The 22,569-nt window shown below is 44.4% G+C and overlaps 1 protein-coding gene across 2 annotated transcripts; it reads right to left on the bottom strand.

Moving 5' to 3' along the window:
* Positions 1-647: 647 nt before the first annotated feature.
* On the bottom strand, positions 648-21,963 carry LOC148534298 (breast cancer anti-estrogen resistance protein 3 homolog). 2 transcript variants are annotated; one of them, XM_088467103.1, is made up of 10 exons: positions 21,910-21,963; positions 14,008-14,115; positions 12,649-13,025; positions 11,035-11,129; positions 10,030-10,865; positions 9,776-9,891; positions 8,627-8,798; positions 6,349-6,454; positions 5,409-5,603; positions 648-2,946 (listed from the first exon to the last, which is right to left on the bottom strand). In XM_088467103.1, exons 2-10 carry the CDS (start codon positions 14,113-14,115, stop codon positions 2,744-2,746), a joined length of 2,208 nt encoding a protein of 735 aa, XP_088323229.1. In that variant the 5' UTR covers positions 21,910-21,963; the 3' UTR covers positions 648-2,743. The 2 variants fall into 2 exon arrangements, with proteins under 2 accessions (XP_088323229.1, XP_088323230.1); XM_088467104.1 differs by lacking the exon at positions 21,910-21,963 and adding an exon at positions 17,224-17,422.
* Positions 21,964-22,569: the final 606 nt, after the last annotated feature.

The following is a 22,569-nucleotide window of genomic DNA, read 5'->3' on the forward strand; positions in this document are numbered from 1 at the left end:
ATTTACCCAGACATCCCGAGTAACCTGAGACTTACTCAGATGTCTGATGTTCACATAATTAATCCGATGCTGCATCTTTGGACGCAGCAGAGGATCAGCTATTTACACAAAATAACCTCCTGCTGCATTTACATATTGTCTTTGTACATAGCGGCTCCCACAATAGCATCCGTCTCGGAATCAGCTCCTTAGTTAGGAATACAAGTTACAATTTCAGTGATACAAAGACCTACTTAGACCATACTTGATGCAAACTGCAACGTGTATAGGCCCAAAAAATGTGCAGCTACTGACTGGGATCAAAGGGAAGTTGATTGAGAATGACTTAATGTGGTTGCAATATGACAGCATTATTTGACCATATGTGTGGTCACTTGTTTGCCATATTAATGGTTTCCTCTCTGATTCAGTGAGTTGGATTGATCCATGTAAAGACCTATTTAAACTAGGGATGTGCAGGCTCGGATAGGTTCGAGTTTGCACGTGGAGTTCGGATTTTTCCCTCCAAAAAAACGGAACTCAGAACGAGGCAAAACGTCATCTTACATGGACGAACATCATCATTCCTGGACAAAAGACCAGGAATGATGATGTTCGTCCATGTAAGATGACGTTTTGCCTCGTTCTGAGTTCCGTTTTTTTGGAGGGAAAAATCCGAACTCCACGTGCAAACTCGAACCTATCCGAGCCTGCACATCCCTAATTTAAACAGCTAAATAAAGCAAATGCCCGGTTGCACCGAGTCATGCTAACTTAGAATAGGTTCATTTATTACCGCAATTTATTAAAAACGGTCATTACTAAGGCAATTTACAAAAGACCATTTAAATATATGGCATTGTAATGTCACTTGGGGTCAGAAAATATAAATGTGGTGTTCTGTAGTGACAGAGGACTGATGTTACAGGCAGTGATTGCTAGGGGTGATAGATCTCATTTATGCCCCCTACTAACATGTATAGATATGTATAATTTGATTTTATTAATAAATCACGATTAGTTGACAGTGGGCCGGATTCAGAGATGGATGCTAATGCCACTGCTGCTGCTGCAAAGTAAATAGCATGCACAATACTGATAGCGGCTAGATTTCTATAATGTAGCAGCTAGATATAAAGTAGCAATCTGTTTTATGGCAAAGCCAACACATTACATTGATGATATCTCGCTGCTGCCCGCATCTCATAGGCTATAACATTTGGCCCACAGAATAGCGTAATCGTTTGTTTTGCATCTTGTTCCCATACACCGTGGCTAGATATCTTACAGTAGGGTCTAGTAGATATATATATATATATATATATTTTGATGGGCTTAATAGATAGATACAGTGGTTTCATAAACTTGTGATGGGTTTAGTTAGTTATGTTGATGATACATATTGGTTGGGTACCTTGTAGATTATACACATTGCTTAGGTATCATGTGCTGTGCCTACTTAACAGACAGAAGTGCAGTGGTTTGATATTTTTGTGCAGTGTGTGTAGTTTTATAGACATACATTGTGGCTAAATATATTTGACTCCACCAGACAGTTTGATATCTTGTGATGGGACTAATAGATGATAATGTTTCTATATCTTGTTGCGCATCTCAAAAATCATTACAGTAGTTTCACATCTTGTTTTGGTCTAGAAGGTTTATACAGTGGTTTGATCATTTCTATTAGGACTAAGAAGCATACACAGTGGATTGACATATTGTGTTGAATCTAGTAGGTATACAGTGGTTGAATATCTTTTGTATGGTATGTATACAAAGTGGTTTGGCATCTTTCTTCAAAACTTAGAAAACTTAGTGCAGAGCGCTCGCACCAGGTCGATGTTTAGGCCCTGCTCACACGCAGCGGCCGCACTGTGCGTGCGCAAGCCCCGGAGCCAGAGAGAAATTCTCAGCTCAGTACAAAAGGGGCGGCTGTCGATGTTGATCGACAGTTTCGCCCTGTTTTGTAGGCGTGGCGGGTGGGGTAGTTTCACAAACGGAGGCGTTCCTTAAGGAACGTCTGCCGTTTTGTGGGCGGCCGCACTGACATCAGCAGTGATGTCAGTGGGGAGCTTCCTGCTCGATCAGAGCAGGAAGCTCCCTGGGGCTTGCAGTTGCCGAGACCCAACCTTAGGGTCTCGTCGCAAGCCCCGATGGTCGCGATGGTCTTGACCATCGCGACCATTGACCAGCTGGTCAGTCGCTAAAGCTGTTTGTGGTAACCCACAGCTTAGCTAGCGACCAGGAGGCCGCACTTGATTAGACAAGTGGCTGTCCTCATTCAGAACGATCGCTCGCTTCTTGCGAGCGCCTCTGAATGAGGGCCACTGTCTCTAAATTGGTAGGAAGTAAATTTTTTTCTGAGTTGATGTTCACACCTATACAAAATGCGCCTCTTCAAATGTTTCACCAAGACACTGCAATTTTGTGTAGGTGCTTACAGAAGGTGAAGAGTAGACATGCAAGTGACATCAAAGTTGATATGTGCAGGGCGGTTCAAAATGAAGGTGCTTTGCAGGTGCACATCTGGGGGTATATTTACTAAAGTGCGGATTTTTAGTAGTGGAGATGTTGCCCATAGCAACCAATGAGATTCTACTTAACATTTATCTACCACCTTCTAGAAGTTAATAGCTAGAATCTGATTGGTTGTTATGGGCAATATCTCACTGTTAAAAACCCGCACTTTAGTAAATATACCCCCTAGTGTCATTCGGAAATAAGGTCTACTGATAACTGCTCATGGCGTCCTCTGTGCGGTTTAGAAGATGGATCCATACACAAAGCTTGTCAACCTATTTCTCTGAGTCTCTGGTTCCAACTTTTGTGATAGAACATTCAGGATTTGGTCAAACTTCTTATACCTTTCACTTTGCTCAGCGATGGCACCTTTACTCCCCCAGAACATCCTTAAGGAAAACTCAGTCTGGAAAGCTTCTCTCAGTTCTGGGTGAGGAACTAGGCCTGCATGAAGACAACACATGATATAGATACAGACCTTCCATCTCACGTGTTACTATAATCCTGTGTCTCCACTTCATTTTTGCTGCTTACTTCACATTAATACCTTTTCTTGCTATCTATGTACTTCCAATTTCCTTTTGTCAGTCAGGGGCCTATTCATCAACACTAAAATAAAGTTTTTAAGGACATTTTCCTTAATTACCGTTATTTTAGAATTCATGAACACACTTAGCGCAGGAGATATCACTGATATCTCCTGGTTACATCCGCCTGCGTTAATTTCCACACACCCCATATCTTAGTATGGGCATATAGAAATTAGGCTATTTATCAAATTCCAAAAATTATGTATTTTCGAAATTTGATGGTGTTACTATCCGCCACTGTGAGGTGGCGTAAAGTAGGTGACACTTACCTGTGTCAGCGTGGGCAGGTCCTCCTCCGCTCCCTCTGGCACTCCCTGGTCTCTCCTCTGGCTCAGGTGGCTGTTCTGACACTGTGCTCTCCAGGCAGAACACAGTAAAGTTTAGAAAAAAATGTTTTTTTTTGTGTAAACTTTACTGTGTTCTGCCTGGAGAACACAGTGTCAGAACAGCAGACGGAGCCGGAAGCGGCTGCAGCAGGCAGGTAAGTCGGGGATGGGTGGGAGGTGAGAGGTGGGGTTGGGGGACACACACAGAATTACTGCAGCTGTAAGCAGTGCTGCGCATGCGCTACTTTTACGGATGTAACAGCGCATGCGCAGCACAGATTCCAGCTGCGGTAAGGTAGAGTAGAGAAGGAAAAGTATCTATTTCCTGGAAAGCTGTCATCACAAAAATGACAGCTTTTCTAAATAGATAGTTATGGAGAGCAGGAATGATGAATTCCTCCGGTAATTAGGTAGGACTCCATGCAAGTTCTAAACCTAATTACCTCCAGAGAAATTTTAGTGATGATGAATAGGCTCCTCAGTCTTATATATTTCTCTCCCCTCAGGGCCTATTCATCATTACATAATTAGGGCCTGATTCATTACGGATCACAGCTGCGATTACGCATGCATGTCTGCTGCGAAAATATGCTAATAACTGCAATTGCAAAGCCATCACACAGCCAGCATAGATACGCCCACTACCGCTATCTCACATCTGTAAAACCATGCAGTCCTGCGTATACATCAGGAACATTGAGTAACATCGGCCCCTTACGCACAATTATAACAGGTCCGATCTTACTCAGAAATTGCTAACCTCATCACACGCAGTAAGTACACAAGCTGCCATCACAGTGGCTAATTTATGCACGTCCATACAACGGCGTTCAAATGGACAGGCATACCTATATTTCTCCTACCACTCCCCCGTCACCACCGCCAAACACTCATGTCCCGCCCCTCGGTCTGCGATGGCTTTGTATCTACGTAGGTGATCGCAGTGCGATCACAATGCTAACCCACGCACGTACACTGTGCTGCTTACACATGCGCATTACGCACCATCGTCCGATCTGCGTATACTGTTGCAGTTGTGATCCCTGATGTATCAGGCCCTATATCACTAGATATTAAGAAATGAAGGGATGATGAATAAACTTCCATAGTCCTAGTTTTACCCACTTCTCTGGGGTCATCTTCTCTTTTCCACAACTTCCGCCTTTGTGTCACATAATATTATGTGCTTCTTTCCTCCAACTTAGGGCCTGATTCAGAGCCGCTCGTAAGCGGCCGCTCGTTCGCTCCGAGCGATGTTTGCCCAACTGCGCATGCGTACGGATCGTTATACGCATGCGTGAACCAGTCAGTGCGGTCGAAATTCATGTGCTCGCAAAATAGCGAATGCCTAAAAATTTGAGTGACAGAAACAGGCGTATGTGGGTGGTAACAGGGGAAGGTGCTTGAAAACGGGGAGTGGAGATCCGAACGCAGGCGTGCTTAAAGGTCAAAACGGCGTTTTATGGGTGTGCATAATTAAAACAGCAGCGTCATTGACCACGTCACTGGGTTATTTTATAGCCAGAACTGCTCGCAAGATTGTGGTAGCAAAAACCAACCCCAAGAATAGCGAGCAGTTCATACGCTGGTCGATGTACTCGATTAATCTAATAAATAGCGGACATGACGTAGGATGCGAGCGGCCAGGGGGCGTATTTTTCCAAAAAACGACCGCAAGTTTTGTTAGCTCGTTTAGACCTAGAGGCGTGAACAGACCGCAAAGAGCGAACGGTTCATTTGAACAGCCACCCCTATTTTCTGGACGAGCGAGCGCTAATTGCGTCCGGCTCTGAATCAGGCCCTTAGTCCTCTCTACAGCTCCAAACTCTATCTCCGTCTCTGCCCATCTACAGAAATCCCCTTCCTCTTCCCATTACCTTTCATTGTTAATCCCCCCCCCCTCTTAAACATCGGTTTATAACATTGTACCACATTCTCTGTCCTTCCTTAAAGCTGCCCAATTTATCTTTCCCAATTCTCTACCGCTCACCTTCTAGCTTGTGCTCAGCATTGGTCCTGTGCAGTTCTGCATTCACAACATATGATCGAGCTGCCTGCAATACACGGAGCAGCCGTCCACAGGTTTCCTCCACTGGCCCCCCCCAGTCGTCCTCACCTTCCAGGGCCTTGAGTACAGGCAGTATATGTGGGACCGCAACATTGCCAGGTGAAGCGAGTGTGAGACCTACAGTATTGTATTTAATGGAAAGCACCCAGATCACAGAAGGAAACGTCACAACAAAAGTACAAATAGAAAGTTAGATTAAAAAGTGGTAAACAAAATAAAAATTAACAAGTAAAGCCACCTGAAGGGTTATTTATTCTAAGGCAGGGATGGGGAACCTCAGGCCCAAGAGGGCCATATAAGGCCCACGGAATCATTTGGTCTGGCCCTCTGAGCTTTTCTCTGCTAGCCTCATCTGGCTAGCAGGATGCCTAGAATGACACTCTGCAGCCAGAATCTATGCAACAGTGCCGCCTGGAGCGTCCTTAGGTCGCACAGTCACACTACTGCCCTTACAGCTCTCCTGTATTGCTGTAATCACCGGCTATTGTGGTATCGCCCCAGCGTGACATCACACGGAGGGAGCGTGGCCTGCACCGGGCCCGCAAATAATGTTATATATATCAAAATGGCCCTAGGCAGCAAAAAGATTCCCCCCCCTGTTCTAAGGCACAGGTTCTCAAACTTGGTCCTCAGGACCCCACACAGTGCATGTCTTCCAGGTCTCACAGAATCACAAGTGAAATAATTAGCTCCATCTGTGAATCTTTTAAAATGTGTCAGTGAGCAATGACTACACCTGTGCACCAGCTGGGTGACCTGGAAAACGAGAACTGTGTGGGGTCCTGAGGACAGAGTTTGAGAACCACTGTTCTGAGGTTATTTTTTGCAAATGAAGTATAGTGTATAAGTATGGTCAACTTACATTCATCCATTTCTCTTAAGGCTGGTTTCAACTGTTTGTGAAAAGTGATGGCGCTCTCTGTGTGTGCTTGACGTAGTACCTGCCATGTTTGTTCTAGACGAGACACCTGCAAAAAAAAGAGGGTCTCTAATTGTTCTGCCTAGTTTAACAACAGCTGGAGAGCCGCATTTTGTCTAAGGTGATCCCCCCACATATTTATGCTGTATGTTCTGCTCTTTAGGGAAAGCAGCCATTGCTTATTACAGTGGTGGTTCTCTATCTTACACCAATGCATAACCTGAGCCAATCTGATTGGTTGAAAGTATCATAAATGCTCTCTACAGTCTACAAGTGAATGGATTCATACACACTTATCTTGTGATGTAACACCTAGGTAACTGTCATGTCCTGCTTTGCAATTTAAACATTTTGACCTGGAACAGATGAGCAATGTGACTTCAGTTGCCTCTAATGAGGCAAGGATAAATTGCATAATCCAACCTCACTTTTTAAGAGAACTGTATTGGAATGTCATGGTTATTGGTGTTTTATTTTTATGCTTATGCACATATGGCAATTTTTTTTATCAAGTAGGGATTCATTAAATCACAATATTTTAGATGTAATAAATATAAATAATCCATTATATTAACCTTCAGTTTCACAAACCGCTGGATGACATGCCAGACCTACCACAGGTATTTTCAGGGCCTACATGTCTGCACACGGGACAACATCAGGGCATTTATATCAGCCCCTGGGGCAGTGCCAGGGTTTTCATGTCAGCACCCAGGACAGTATCAGGGCCTTCATGTCAGCACTCACTGCAGTGTCAGGGCCTTCATGTCAGCCCTTGGGGGAGTGCCAGGGTCTTCTTGTAGGCACCTGGGGCTGTGTCAGGGCCTCCATGTCAGCACACATTGCAGTATCGGGGCCTTCATGTCAGTACCTGGGGCAGTGTCAGGGCCTCCATGTCAGCACCAGGGGCAGTGTGTGGGCCTCCATGTCAGCACCAGGGGCAGTGTCAGGGCCTCCATGTCAGCACACATTGCAGTATCGGTGCCTTCATGTCAGTACCTGGGGCAGTATCAGTGACTCCATGTCAGCACCCAGGGCAGTGTTAGGGTCTCCATGTCTGCACCCGTATCAGGGCCTCCATGTCAGCATCCAGGGCAGTGTGTGGGCCTCCATGTCAGCACCAGGGGCAGTGTCAGGGCCTCCATGTCAGCACACATTGCAGTATCGGGGCCTTCATGTTAGCACCTGGAGCAGTGCCAGGGCCTCCATGTCAGCACCCGGGGCAGTGTTAGGGCCTCCATGTCAGCACCAGGGGCAGTGTGTGGGCCTCCATGTCAGCACCAGGGGCAGTGTGTGGGCCTCCATGTCAGCACCAGGGGCAGTGTCAGGGCCTCCATGTCACCACCTATTGCAGTATCAGGGCCTCCATGTCAGTACTAATTGTAGTTATGCTTAAACTGCATGAAATTTAGGAATGTAAAATTTCCTGGTTAAAAAATCCCATAGCCTCCATAGGCAAACGCAGGGGGGTTTCCGTTTGCCTGGAAACTTCCCTCTCTAGCCTACACTATGATGACCACAATAGAAATAGCATATAATACTAGTTGCATGTTTTTTAAGATCCCCCCAGTGTCACAAATGAAATATTTAGCACCACCTGTTCTTTTAAAATGTGTCAGCCAGTAATGAATATACTTGTGCGCCAACTAGGAGATCTGGAACACATGCACTGTTAGGGATGCACTGATATGGACCATCTAAAGGGTCAATTATTAATACTGTTCTATTAGTATATATTATTATCGATTCCCGAACTTGCTCAAATGATCCGGAATAGAGCCTATATCTGAAATAAAAACTTTCAGCTCAGACAGGATGGCCCTATTTCCGGATATAAAGGCATACTGTGATTGCTGGTCTTGTAATTCTCAGAATTATTATATAAACTACTGTATACTGTACTTCGTATGATGTTTATTATAGCTGGTTAAGTGCTGATTATGCCCTCTTCATGGATTGGCCACACTTGCTTTAAAATCAAGCATTTGGAAACTCCTCTCTGGAAATCTTGCGTTTACCACTGGCCTCAAGGTGTCTTTGTTTACTTCGATAAACAATGTACACCTGAGAGCAAGCATGACTATCTTTAAAAAGTTTAAAGGCATAAAAGAGTTTGATGTAGACAGTATCATTGATATGCTTGTGACTTTGCCCTTTTTTATACCTTTATGTCACTTTAATTATGATCACCTCTATACAATGTGGACTCCGGCTCTCTCACCTGGGGCAGAGTCAGGGCCTTCATGACAGCAGAAAATGCAAAGAGATCTCCTGCAAAATCTTTCAGCTCAGACGCCAGGCAGATGATTCGGTGTAAGGTGTGTGCTCTCTCTGCCACATCCCCAGTGCATCCCAGTATATCCACAGCGACTCCCAGAGACAGGAGGTGATGTCTAAGGGTGAAACGTGAATACAATTTGTAGAATTTACCATATTTTAATGAATTTCTTTGAACAGATTCTGTATCACATGACTTAATACTAGGCGGCGAGTGGGAAAGGAAACTTCAGGAGGATAAAACTTGTTTTGGCAGTAGTCTACTTATGTTCTCTGCATGATGTGTTTTGATACCCTGGTTACAGTAAGGACTTATTTACAAAAAAACTCCGGGCTGGAATCTGCACACTATTCTGGCCGAGAGTAGTTAATATAAGGATGGAGAATGTGTCATAACAACAGGTTGGTATCTGTCATTTGCATTCATTGTTTAACGGCACTAAATCAGGAATAGCTGGATGGTTGCCATGGGTTACAGCACATTGTACTTTGTTAGTCAATTATTGTACTTTGTTAGTCAATAGCTACAACTGTGGCAACACACATTTTCAGAAACACATGTAGGGGTACCCCAGTTTCTTTCATATTCCCCTTAAATATATTTTTATTTTAATACCCATCTGTCATTTCTGTTAGCCTTCCACCTATAACAAACCTCTGCTTATTCTTTTCAGAGAAATAAAAAACAATTGCTACATTGAATTCTAGAAATGTGGCATTAAGATAAAGTTAAAAATGGCAGAGAAGAACTAACACATAATTTATAGCAGAGCCAGGTGATTGCACACCAGTGTACTAGATCCAAATGTCTCCCCATACCCTGTCAGCCACCTAGGGGGCTTCTTCCTTAAATACAAATTTCCACTTATTGTGCTAGTGGTTGAGGGGGGGGTGTTCATTAAATCATATGGGTTTGGCGTAACAACACTTTGCTTTCTAAACTAACACTTACTGACTTCAAAACACTTCCCATAGTGTGATCTGCCCAGAAGTCTCTTCTTTCCACCTAAGCTCTGCTTTCCATCTAAATCCTTCCTAGATGGGAAGAAATAGGAATATATATTTTATGCACATAGATCTGCCAGATACCAACCTCTCTAAGAGGTCCCGTCTTAATTGCTGTCCGAATGGCAAGGTCAATAACTCCAACCCAGACTGTACCCCCATACTCTTTTGCTGCTCCTTGGTAACCCTGCAGATACGAATCTCCTATGAGTATGAGATGAGAGAAAATAATATTAGGAATATATATATATATATATATATATATAGGGAGAGAAACATTTTGGATAAATAGATCATTAGAAGTGAAAAAAGAGTTGAAAAAGAGGTATGGACTCTACATACATAGCAGTCTTCTCGTAGAATATGAAGGGCGCTTTCTCTGCAGTCTCTTTGGCTGACAATCTCTTTCAGCTTGCGCAATGCATTGGGTTCTAGAGGTTTGTTTTCTGGAGAGAGTAGAATAGATTGAAAGTTTTTGGGTTGGAAAGAAGTTGTGGTCTGTATTTGTGGTCTGACAAAGTCATCTTCTTCAGCACTCTTCAATATTGGATGATCAGCCTTAGAATGTGTCACTTTAGAATTTACTACTGTAGTATTGTCCAATCCAGATTGTACTACTGTAGACCTGTCCATCTTAGAATGGGTCAGTTTAGGTTTTTTTACTTCAGAAGTTACTGTTCTAGGTTTTTCCATCTCAGCATAGACATATTTAGGTTTATTCATATCAGAGTAAACACTTTTAGAATTGTCCAACACTAAATGAGTCAACGCAGGGTGGCTCGCTCCAAAATTAATCACATCTGCAGACTTTTCTGAATCCAGAAAACCAAAAGTGGTTTCAGTGGCACGAGCACGGTTCCTCCACCTTTCCTCTACTTTCAATGTGTCCACATTTCTCCTAGTAGTATCAGGGGCACGTGGTATCAATTCACAATATGTGTTTGTCTCATCAGGGGGATCTGGAAGCAATAATGATGGGGCTCTTATGGGCTTTGGGGGTGCTTTGGAGTGCAGTTGACTGTCGGATCCCCTCAAAGCATTGTTCCCTTCATAATCTAAGGGGAAAGTTGGTTGCATTTTGGCTCTGAGAACTGGGTCACTTCCCGTGCGGAAAATAGGTGATAGAGGAATGGATGCTGTGTCCTCTGATGAAGCAACTGAAGATTCTGCTGTAAAAGCTGAATGAAAAATGGTGTGAAAGTATAAACATTAGAGCACTGAATGATGAATAGAGAGAACAGGTCCAAGACAAAAAGGTAAAATAAATTAGATGAAGTATGAATTATCAAAGCTAGAAAAAAGGTATTTGAATTACACGTTTATTTCTTTCTCATTACCTCACCCTACCTGTGAGTAAGTTGCTGTCAGACTGAGCACTCTGCAGGGGAATTTCCTTGAGGATATCCAAATTTCCAGGTTGACTCCCAAACCTCTCTTTCGTCCTGGTGAATATAGAATTATTACAAACACATAGTGCATAAGTACAATTGCCAGGAACATGTTTAGTGGGTGTCAATCATTGTGCAAGAGATACATTCTGAAGAGACAAGTTCAACATCCCGGCACATGGGATTCCGGTGGTCACATAGCTGGCGTGAGAATCCCTACACCTATCAGAATCCCGGCGCCGGTATCCAACACCTGTCGGAATCCCGGCGCCAACATCCCGACTGCCAGAATCCTGAAGGCAATTAGCAGGGTTAGGAGAGGGTTAGGGATGAGGGTTAGGCACTAGGGGGAGGGTTAGGTTTAAGGTGCAGGCAGTGGGTGGTTAGGATTAGGGTGCGGGGAGGGGGAGGTTATGTTTAGGGTGTGGGGAGGTTAGGATTAGGGTGCGGGGAGGGGGTGGTTACGTTTAGGGTGTGGGGAGGGGGAGGTTACGTTTAGGGTGTGGGGAGGGGGAGGTTAGGTTTAGGGTGCGGGGAGGGGGAGGTTAGGTTTAGGCACTAAAGAGAGAGGTTTTGATTAGGGTGCGGGGAGGAGGAGTTAGGATTAGGGTGCTGGGAGGGGAAGGTTAGGTTTAGGCACTAAGGGGGAGGTTAGGTTTAGGCACCGGGAAGGGAGGGTTAGGGTTAGGGTAGGGAGAGGGTAAGGGTTAGCATACCGACCGATCCACCAGGATCCCAAATGCCGGCATCCCGAACCCATGCCATTCTGAACTTTGTGAGACAGGTTATTTTGCGGGTGAGGGACAGTATTGGAGGTGTATAAGGAATATTGTGTAAGAGGTGCATGAGGAACATACTGTGAGAGGTGAACTGCAAGTGAGGTACTTGGTGGGAGATTTAAATCATGGATAAAGGACACTGTGAGATAGATACATTGTGGGTAAAGGACTCATTATGAGAGTTACATTGTACGTGAGAAAATTTGAGAGATACATTGTGGGTGAAGTACACTGAGAGGGACAATGTAGGTGCTGATGACTGAGAGAGAGGTGTATGAGAGTGAGTGTGAGACAGACACATCATGGCTGAGAAACATCCAGATGTACTAACCTCTGGAAAGTGATAAACTACCAGCCACTCAGCTCATAACTGTCATGTTACAGGCTGTATTGGGAAAGTTACAGTTAGGAGCTGATAGGTTGGTAGTTTATCCCTTTCCAATTTATCACTTTCCTTAGTACATCTGCCCAATTATAGAGATACATTTTGTATAATATCCATTTTGTATATGTGGGTAACACACACTTTGAAATAGATAAATTTTTAAGGGAGGTATTTAATGATGAGGGGAACAATAAGGGTTATAAATACTAAAGTGCAGGTTTTTATAAGTGGAGATGTTGCCCATAGCAACCAATCAGATTCCAGATATTATTTTCTAGAAGGTGCTAGATAAATGTTAAGTAGAATCTGATTGGTTGCTATGGGCAACATCTCCACTTCTAAAAATTGTCAATTTAGTAAATATACCCCCTAGTTTACGCTGCATGTCTCAGGTATGCTGAATTGGTACCTGAGCAAACTGTTGTCAACCATGTGGAAGCTCCTCCTATTCTCTTTGTTGCCTCTCTGCGAGTTATGCCTTTCCTGCACCACAGTAAGAGGAACTGTCCTGTTAATCGGACGCACAATAACTGCCCCTGTGGTCTCTGATACAGTCTTCTTATCACCAACATAGGAGCGAACAAGGGCTGGAATGTTGTCAAACTGGTCCCGCTCTAGTTGGTAGAGAGTTCGAGAGATGCCACGTTTTGGGCGCAAGGTGACAGCTATGATCTTAAAATGCAATACTTGGTTGGAGCTCATGCAGCTCAAAACATAGTCACCCACAGAGGAGAGGGAGTCACGGATTAGGAAGTCACCATCTATCTGCAAAAGTTTCTCAGCCTCCTGTAGGTGACAGCAACAATGAAATACAATCGGGTTAAAGCTAGAACAAGTCTGAACATAGAAGCTGGGTAAAATAAATTGAACATAGAGCTCTATATATGTGTTTTTTTATTATATGATATTTTAATTTAACTTTCACATTTTCTGCATACATTTGACTTAAACATTTTTTTTAATGTTTCAAAATGTTCTAACATTTTTAAATATATTTTTAACAGTTTTCTGTTTATTAGTGGCACTCATAGCCCAAATCTAGCTGGCTCAAGCATGGAATACATGGAACAAGGTTGGAATGTATTAAACCGTCGTACTAGCATTTATAAAGTACATTCTATAAAATGATAGGTAGAAGTTGATTGGTTGCTACGGACAACTTCTGTACTTGCCCACTTCTCCACTTTTAGAAGGTTTGATACATCTCACCCTTAAAGCTTTACCTTGCAGTGAGGTAAGCTAATTGTTATCACTCAGACCAATATCTCCGAGGTAGCTGACAAGGGTCATTTTTAAAAATCAATTGCATCAGAAATAAATATTCATCGCTGCAATAAACACGGATAGAAAGATAATGTTCTTGATGCTTTTTCACAAATGTGCCCTATTGCCTCGCTTCCTATAGCTACATCCTCAGAAGAGAAAGGTATATTATATGGCAAGGGTAGCCAACCTGTGGCAGACCAGCTGCTATGAAACTACACATCACTGTAAGCCCTGCCACAGTTCTGCTGCTAGGGTATGCTAACACTGTGGCAGGGCATGCTGGGAAGTGAAGCTCCACACCATTTGGAGTTCCATAGGTAGCCTACACCTGTTATTTGATATCCTTCTCAAGGTGAAGACATATTATAGTTAAAGAGATGATCCAATAATGGTCGTGGATGAATCCATGTGCATATATTTAATACCAACATGATCTAAATCTAAATACAGTATATGGCTAAAGCAGGTGGCAGTTCCCAGAAACGTTGCAACATGTACTTACCGGCCGAGATAGGGGTCCATGGTACCAAGCATGGCTCCGAAGGTCTTCACTACTTAACTTCAACTCTTCCTCCAGCTCCTTCTTCAAAATTTCAGTTGGAGACGGCATCTGTACAATGAAAGACAGCATATCCCGACACGTTCATGAGCAGGTAATATCACATCATTGGGCTGCACAGTTTTGCACTGAAGTGTGGTATATGGTGAACCGCAACAAATTATTAATTAAGAGGCCGATTCACTACGGATCGCAACTGCGAATGCAATAGCGATTATGCACGCAGTTCAAACTGCGATAGTATGCTAATTCAATGTGATCGCTATGCCGCTGCAGCAATACCTAAGGACGCCCACTTTACCTTACACACGTCCGTAATGTTTAGCAAGACTGCGAAAACATTGATACAATTTAGTACTATCGCAGCCTCACACACACTTGTACAAGGTCAGCCCTTACTCACAAATTGCTAACTTCAGCGCACGCTATCAGGCCTCAGGCTGCGTAGGGCATCGCAGTGGATAATTTATGCATGCCCATGTAACAGTGTTCAAACGCCCTGGCATGCCTGCATTTCTCTGACCACCCCCCCGTCACCACCCACAAACGGCACTTCCTGTCAATCACTCTGATGATGGTGATGGGTCTCTGTAGTCTCTGCGATCGCAGTGGCCGGTTCGTGCAAACGCACTGCAATGCATATGTACGCATCCTTGTTGAATCAGGCGTATTAGGGCCTGATTCAACAAGGATCGCAGTTGCTAAGTCCCTTTACTTTTTACTAAAGACCCTTAGGGGTAAATTTACTAAAGTGCGGGTTTTTAGAAGTGGAGTTGTTACCCATAGCAACCAATCAGATTCTCCTAAAAGGTGCTAGATAAATAAGTAGAATCTGATTGGTTGCTATGGGCAACAACTTCACTTCTAAAATCCTGCACTTTAGTAATTAATACCCCCTATTCTCTATATTGTCATAGGCATGTCATGATGGGACTAGTTCCACAACATTTGCAGAATCATAACTTTCTTACAAATGACATAAGTATTATACAGATTTCCTGTCAGTGCATGCATAACGGTTATCCCTACACCCTGGTCTGTGAGGGGCACTTGAGGACAAACACTACGTCAATGGAAACAACAACAATACTGCATACGTAAAATATTAATGTAAGCAAGTGCTGTCCAACGTTTCTAAGGGAGTGATGGGGGATGTAGCAGAACCTTCTACTTGATAATGATAGGCAAATGACCAGCTCCATCCACCAATCAGTATTCTACTGTGAGTGGACATTCATAGCTGCATCCGAGAAGAAGGCATAAGATGATCTGTGTATAAAATATAATCAAACCAACTGAGCGGGGTCCTCTGCCTGACTCCTTGCCACAAGGCACTCCTCTGGATCAAATGCATGCAATTTAATATGCTGGGGGACATCTGGGGAACAACCCCCTTTCTGTTTTTTTTGCTTAAAGTTGTCTTAGATATGTGGTGGAACTCCCGGGATGCAATCGGGAAGCCGGCTGACGTAAGCCTGACAGCCGGCTTCCCGACTGCTTTATCCCGGCGAGGGTTAAATGACAGGCGTCTAAATCTAGACGCCTGTCATTTTTCTGATGCCGGGAGACCAGCGCCCGGCATCCCGATCGAGCGGACAGCCGCGCGGGGGGAGGAGGGTTAGGTTTAGGGCTCCCGGGGGGCACTTAGGGTTAGGCACCCCCCCCGGGAGGGTTAGGGTTAAGCTAGGGGGAGGGAGGGTTATGGTTAGGCACCTCCGGGGGGAGGTTATTGTTAGGCACCACCCCGGGGGATTTAGGTTTAGGCAGCGGGGAAGGGGGGGTTAGGTTTAGGCACTTAGAGGGGGGATTAGGGTTAGGCACAGGGGGGGAGGTTAGGGTTAGGCACCCCTAAGGAGGGTTAGGACGATCGGGATTTCCAACGCTGTCGGGCTGCCGCTGCCGGGATCTCTTAATTTGTCTGCCTGCCGCTGCCGGGATTCGAACTCCCGGCCATGCGGCCGGCGGTATTTTATACCACTTACAAACTCCCCACCCCCTTCCTCTGAGCTTTTTCAGTAAATGGACAGCGCGCGCTGTAGGCTCGTGCCACAAAAAAGGGGCATGGTCTCAAATGAAAGGGGCATAGTCACACAATAGTATCCCCAATTCAAATTACGCCACAATCTTATTCACATTACACTGCACATAGGGCCTGTGATTCACAATACACCACATGCTCCCTCCGTCGTGCGCAAGCGCAGTGGGGAACATCGACCCGCTTGCGAGCGTACTGCCGCTCGCGAGCGGGTCTGAATGACCCCCTGTGGCAGTAAACGTTAATTCTCTGTATAATAAAAACTTTTAAACGCACAAAAGTGGCTCATGTAATAAACACAGTGCCAATGACATAAATGAGGCTAAAGGAGTATTTTAGGATGAAAACATTAAATTTTAAATAAGGGAAGAAGCTGATCCCATAATGTTATTAAAGACTTAAATGTGATGAAACATTTTTTTCAGTTTCCACCATTTTCTGGGCATCTGTAAACTCACAAAATTAAGTGCATCCCCTTTTATGAGCGCAGTTTGCAGAATCGGTAAGTGGCCTGCAAAATGCTGGGAGTACAGTTAAGGCCCCCATACATCAGCAATTGATTGCAGCAATCGTGCAATTTGCAATCCATTGTGTATAAAAATCTTTCCCTTTTTCAATCGATTGTGGCAATTCTGCAATCTGCAATCGATTGAAAAAGGGAAAGATTTTTATACACAATCAATTGCAAATTGCACGATTGTTTCAATCAATTGCTGATGTATGGGGGCCTTTTGGCACACTTGTGTAAATTAAAAAAAAACTACATTGTGAGTGTGTAGCATTTTGGCTGTCATGACTGATAACATAGGACAATAGTGTCTTGGTGCAAGACCAACGCTTCTGACATGCTGAACCACCACTTAGTCCCTTCCCTTCCTCTAAAGGGACATTTATTGCAGCGCACACCATGGCAGGTACACATGGCTTTGCAATACACCAGTGAATGGGACACACCTCCCAACCTTCCAGCTGGATTAGGACAGAAGGACAGAGCCTGTCCTGCCTATATCAGGACAGTTGAGAGACATGTAAATACAATCTAAAGCAATTCAAGTTCTGTGAAATCATCGAGACAATGAAATGAAGCCCAGGATAATTCTGCATGCACCACCAATTTTCCTTACCTTCTACGAAACCTGAGACCGATTCTTGTCCTTGTAAATACACTGTAAGGAGCAGTCCCTATATTCCTCGTTACAACATTAGGACGTCCAGTAAGTAAGATGTGTCACTTGTTGAGGTGATGGGTGCAGCTCTCATATTATTCGTTCAAACACATTCCAATGTAATTCTCTTAATCATTAATAGTCAGAGTCCTAGAGAGGAAGTCACACCCCACTGACATCACACGTGCACCAGCAGTACACACATCGGCGGAATAAGGCAAGTCCAGGCACACGGCAAGGAATGTCCGAAGGGAGACACATTCCTTGAAAATGCACATGTCACACATGCCATGACATGTCTTCCCAACACATGGAGCTGTTAAAGCTCCCTTCCAAGAATTGTCACTCAATTGCATTTAATCATACTATCAGCTTTCATCGGTCATCATAAAATAACAAATGCCTTATTAAGATGGTGTTATGCTTACCTACAATGCCACCAACGACTTCGGATACTCCTTTTAAAGGGGTCCATTTATCAATGATCACATACACAATGCGATCTGGGAGCTATATTAGCGCCCATGATCACAATGCAGTATACAATCATATCGGCCAAATGTATCACAGAGCACTCGCAGGGACAGGCACTCCAAAAGGAGACCGTCCCTGCGAAGTGCTTGGAGTGAAGTGACCACGTCAGTGGTCTCTAAACTGCTGTGCCGGGACCTCAGTGCATGCATGGTCTACACACCACGCATGCACTGTGACCATTACCGGGGGGTTTCCTCTTGAACCCCTCTCCAGGTAATTTTTGTGATCTATAGCCCATAAGTTACAGCAGCACAACACCATCTTTAGATGGCGTTAGCTGTGGGGTGTCAAGCCCTGGAATGCTTCTCATTCTGGAGCTTGGTAAATCCGACAGCATCGCATCCCCCATAGAAACCTATGAGGGTTGCGGCTGCTGTCGGAAATGGAGGTACAGCAGCAGATATAGGAGATATCCATAATACGTTGCTAGGATACTGATTATATGCGAAGATCCCCTGAAAACGGGTGTTTTTGGGTAACATGCCGCAGATATTTAATGATAAATAGGCCCCAAAGTCAAGTTGCAGAATGCACATACACAAGCTTTGCACATGCGTAATAGGGGCTGCACACTACACTGATGCGATATAGAAGTGATATAGAGAGAAAAGATTTCCGGAGGGGTGAGTTACCACAAGACATCTCTAGCGATTGATAAATACTACATTGCAGCCCTAACAAATAAACTTTCATTAAGTTTGTTCCATATGATTATGGGCCGTATTCAATTAGTGGCGAAAAAGCCTTTTTCGGCAAAACTTTTTCGCCGATGACGTCATTTTCCCCGATTCCACTTATCCCCATATTCAATTTGTCCGACTTTTCGCCGGTGTGATAAGTTTGCGCCTTGTAACCAGCAGAAAAAGATTCGCCAATGAATACCCGGTGGAAAAAAGTGCAGAATTGGGGTTTTGGGGTGCAAACTAGCGGCAACCACCCTGCACCCTTTGGACACCTCCCTTGACACTAACTGCATCAAAAAATGCAAAAAAAACCCCATAAACACTTTGAAAAAGATGGTGAAAAAAAAATCAAAGTGGGGGTACAAAGTAAAAAATTTGCGAAAGGGGGTCTGCAAGTATGGGGGTGTATTTTGGATTGCAGGTGTTTACTGAAGGTGCGTTTTTGGTGCTTTTTAATGCTTGACTTTAGCGATTTTTAATTATGCTTGCACTCATTTTCATGAACCCCAAATTTGATGGGAATACTTATTTTCCCCCCAAAAAATAGCAAAATGCTCTTCGTCACCACTTGCTGATAGACGCTAAATAGCGCCTATTGAGACCATTTAAAAAACCCAAATACCTTTAGCAGGGCTATTCGGGGTTACACATAGTGAACCCCCATGTCAGAGCATCTTTTGGGGGGTGTCAGGCTGATTTCCCCAAAACTGACAGCACTTTTCGCCTGTTTCAGTATCGCCGGCTTCCGTTTTCGCGTCCTTTCGAATTGAATTGGGCGAAAAGCGGTCGCGCACATGAAAAGTATTTTCGCCAAAAACATGCTATGTAGGCGGACTTATCAAGGCTACTTGAATACGGGCCCAAGTTTTCTTACAGTACATAAATATATGCGTCATAATATTACAGTATTATTTTCTTTTTGCTATTTATTTTGACTCTTTCTCTGGTCCTGATTCAGAGCCATCGTGATTCAAGACCATCGCGACCATCGGGCTTGTGACAAGACCCTTGTGATAGGGTCTCATGGCCGCAAGCCCCAGGGAGCTTTCGGCTCAAACAGAGCTGAAAGCTCTCCCACTGACATCACTTGTGATGTCAGTGGGGCCGCCCCCAAATAGTAGGCGTTCCCATGGGAACGCCTCCGTCTGGGCAGCCACCCCCCCGCCCCGCCCACCAAAGGGGGCGTGCTGTCACTCAACATCGACAGCACCCCCCCTTTGGTGCGAGACCCGGATTGCCCGTCGCTATCCGGGTCTCGCGCATGAGCACGACGGAGCCGTCTCTGCCGTGCACATGCGCTATGGGCCACCATCGACCCGGTTGCGAGCGCTCAGCGCTTGCGACTGGGTCTGAATCAGGCCCTCTGTTCATTAAGCGATATCATGTCCCCTTTTCATGGTATTTCCCATAAATTATACTTTCTTAGTTGCTCCACCTGTCATTAATATGCTGTACATTCCATTCTGCAGAAATACTTTAGTCACATGACTCCCATAAAGCCTACACTGACACTGTTCCCCTGCCAGAGGCTTTGAAATTTTACATTTTGCTTCAGGTTACATGAATGAAGAGGACATAAATACATTCAGAAGTTGCTTTACCACATTTTTATTATTGATTTATAAAGTGCCAACCCTGCAGCACTGCAAAACGTAGGTCATGCATACAGGACATTAAAACAATGACACCAGGGTTTACCCTTATAATGTTTTAATGTCCTGTATGCATGACTTACAGGAAAGTAAATATAGAACGACATACAGTAGATGAAGAATTAAATGTTAGGTTTAGTTTTGCAGTTAGGGATCTGTGATGATTTCTGCCCTTATGTACAGCTGTGGTGTAGCACCAGCGCATACTGATTCAGAGATGTACACTAATGCCAGTGCATCCGCGAATTTGTACACCGCGGCCATGTGGAAATATGTCAATGTCGCAGCCGCCTGGATTAGTATTGAGATTTGCAAATCCTAGCGCCTGTTTACGAAGACGCAGATTGCAGATCAGTCGATAATCGGAGTAACCTTATGGTAGTGCAGAATCACTGCAGGAACTGAGACGCTGGAGTCATTTTTACGGCATAGAAGATCGCAGTCGCAGGCTGAGACGCGCAACAGAAATGACTGCGACATGCCTGCGTTTGAGTCGCCACCCACCCATTGACGCCCACACACGATCCCTGCCTATCAATCACTATACAAATAAATCCTCACTGCGAGCGATATCGGTAATGAAACTACACATACACAATGCGACTCAGGCACATGCACGGATTACCTATAATAGCCCATCGGCTTTGTGTCCATCTCTGAATCAGGTGCACTATAAGTACATGAGCTAGGGGTATATTTATTATTTGTGGTAATAGGGCCTAAATCAGAGATTTATGAAAATGTTATATTTTATGTAAATCTCCGATGTTTGCAGATCTGCACAGGCGTCGCACTGCGCATGTATAGATCTGGTCCTGCACAGTGCCCCAAGAGCCGCAGTATGATTGACATGTTGCTGGCGTTTGTGGGCAGTGATAGGGAGCATTATAGAAAATAGGGGCATGTCAACCACGTTTTCTGGGCATGTCGAAGCCCTGTGATAAATAACGCCCAATCAGCAAACCAGGCTAGACTGTACAGGCTTTGCAAAACTGTGACTCCAAAGCTGCTGTGTAACTACAACCTACATCCTGCCGTGCCAGAGTCTTGAGACTGGCAAGTCATGCTTGCACTTGCAGTTCACACAACAGCTGATGAAACAAACGTTGATACATGTCACATATAACTTAGGGCCTGATTCAGCAAGGAGCGCAGTTGCTTATACGCACACAATCGGCTGATTGTTGCGTACTGCGCATGCATATGTATCACAGTGCACGTGCAGGACTGCGAACACAGAGGATATGCAGACCCATGGCAGAATGATTGACAGGAAGTGCCGTTTGGGGGTGACGCGGGGGTGGTCGCCCAAAAGCAGGCGTGCCAGTGCGTTTCAACGCTGTTGCAGGGCTGTGCATAAATTAGCCACTGAGAAACCAGACGCCGTCTGAAGCCTCATAGCGTGCACTGCAGTAAGCGATTCCTGAGTAAGGTCTGGGCTTCTCTAACTGTGCAATGTTACCGACTGTTTCTCTATGTTGTTAAAGTATACGGATGTGAGTAAGGGGAAGTGTGCGTCCTTATGTCAGGCTGCGATCGCAATGCAACTGCAAACATTTAAAGAACACCGCTGATATTAGCAACGCCGTTGCGTGCGTATAAGCAGAATAGTGATCCGTAGTGAATCAGGCCCTTATAAGTTGTATCCTTGTCCTTTCTTTATTCACAATATCCTCGGACACACCTTGTCTGACTCCGCATATGCTGTAACCTTTCCACCCCATGCCTAGTTTCTGTGTTTATGCTCTGCTTATATAAACTTCAGTATTTCCTACCTTGTTGCTGGAGTTGCCTGAGAGAAGAAGTGAGCAGCCAGGGTCCCAATAACATCAATCTAATACTGTATGTTAGATTCTCTGCTAGATACAGACAGCTGGACAGTTCCTCCCTTCCCTGAATGCCTTCCCTACTCTGTCACTAGGAATGCAGTAGGCAGGGCCATGCTTAGACACACACTGACTGCCCAATAACTGCTTACACCAGGTAGACAGACCTTCCTGTCTCACCTAACATTATTGCCAACTGAGCTTCCAGGGTTATTTGATCTGTGCAATAGAGATATAAGCCAGCACATGGCTATACTGTATTGGCAAATAATAATGCAGTACATGAATACAGAATATAGCTAAGTTGTTGTCAGTGCTTATCATCCCTAGTACAGTACGAGGCTGTATATATTTAGTACAATAGAAGTCTATATAGTCTACACCTGTAAATGTTTGTTGTATTAAGAATGTTTCTTCATAATGCAGCTTCTTGCTCTTTATGCTAGATGCCATTCTTATTGTCTAATCCCTGATAAGATGTAATATAAGTGCACTGAGATCATGCCCAGTGCTCATATATTGTTGGAAATTGTAGTGATCTATGAGCCAGATTCAGCAAGAATCGCTATTCTGCTAATGTGCACTCAACACAGTTGCTAATATCAGTGG

Source organism: Taudactylus pleione, unplaced genomic scaffold (genome assembly GCF_031769625.1).
Source record: "Taudactylus pleione unplaced genomic scaffold, aTauple2 ptg000069l, whole genome shotgun sequence".
In the NCBI taxonomy this organism is placed as follows: Eukaryota; Metazoa; Chordata; class Amphibia; order Anura; family Myobatrachidae; genus Taudactylus; species Taudactylus pleione.

What these genes read in the sequence shown, in the direction of transcription:
- LOC148534298 (XM_088467103.1), bottom strand. Translation starts at nt 14,115, where the DNA reads ATGCCGTCTCCAACTGAAATTTTGAAGAAGGAGCTGGAGGAAGAGTTG. An exon ending in GTTGACAACAGTTTGCTCAG is followed by an intron (nt 11,130 to 12,648) that starts GTACCAATTCAG and finishes TATATTCACCAG; the next exon opens with GACGAAAGAGAGGTTTGGGA. An exon ending in TGACAGCAACTTACTCACAG is followed by an intron (nt 10,866 to 11,034) that starts GTAGGGTGAGGT and finishes TTTTTCATTCAG; the next exon opens with CTTTTACAGCAGAATCTTCA.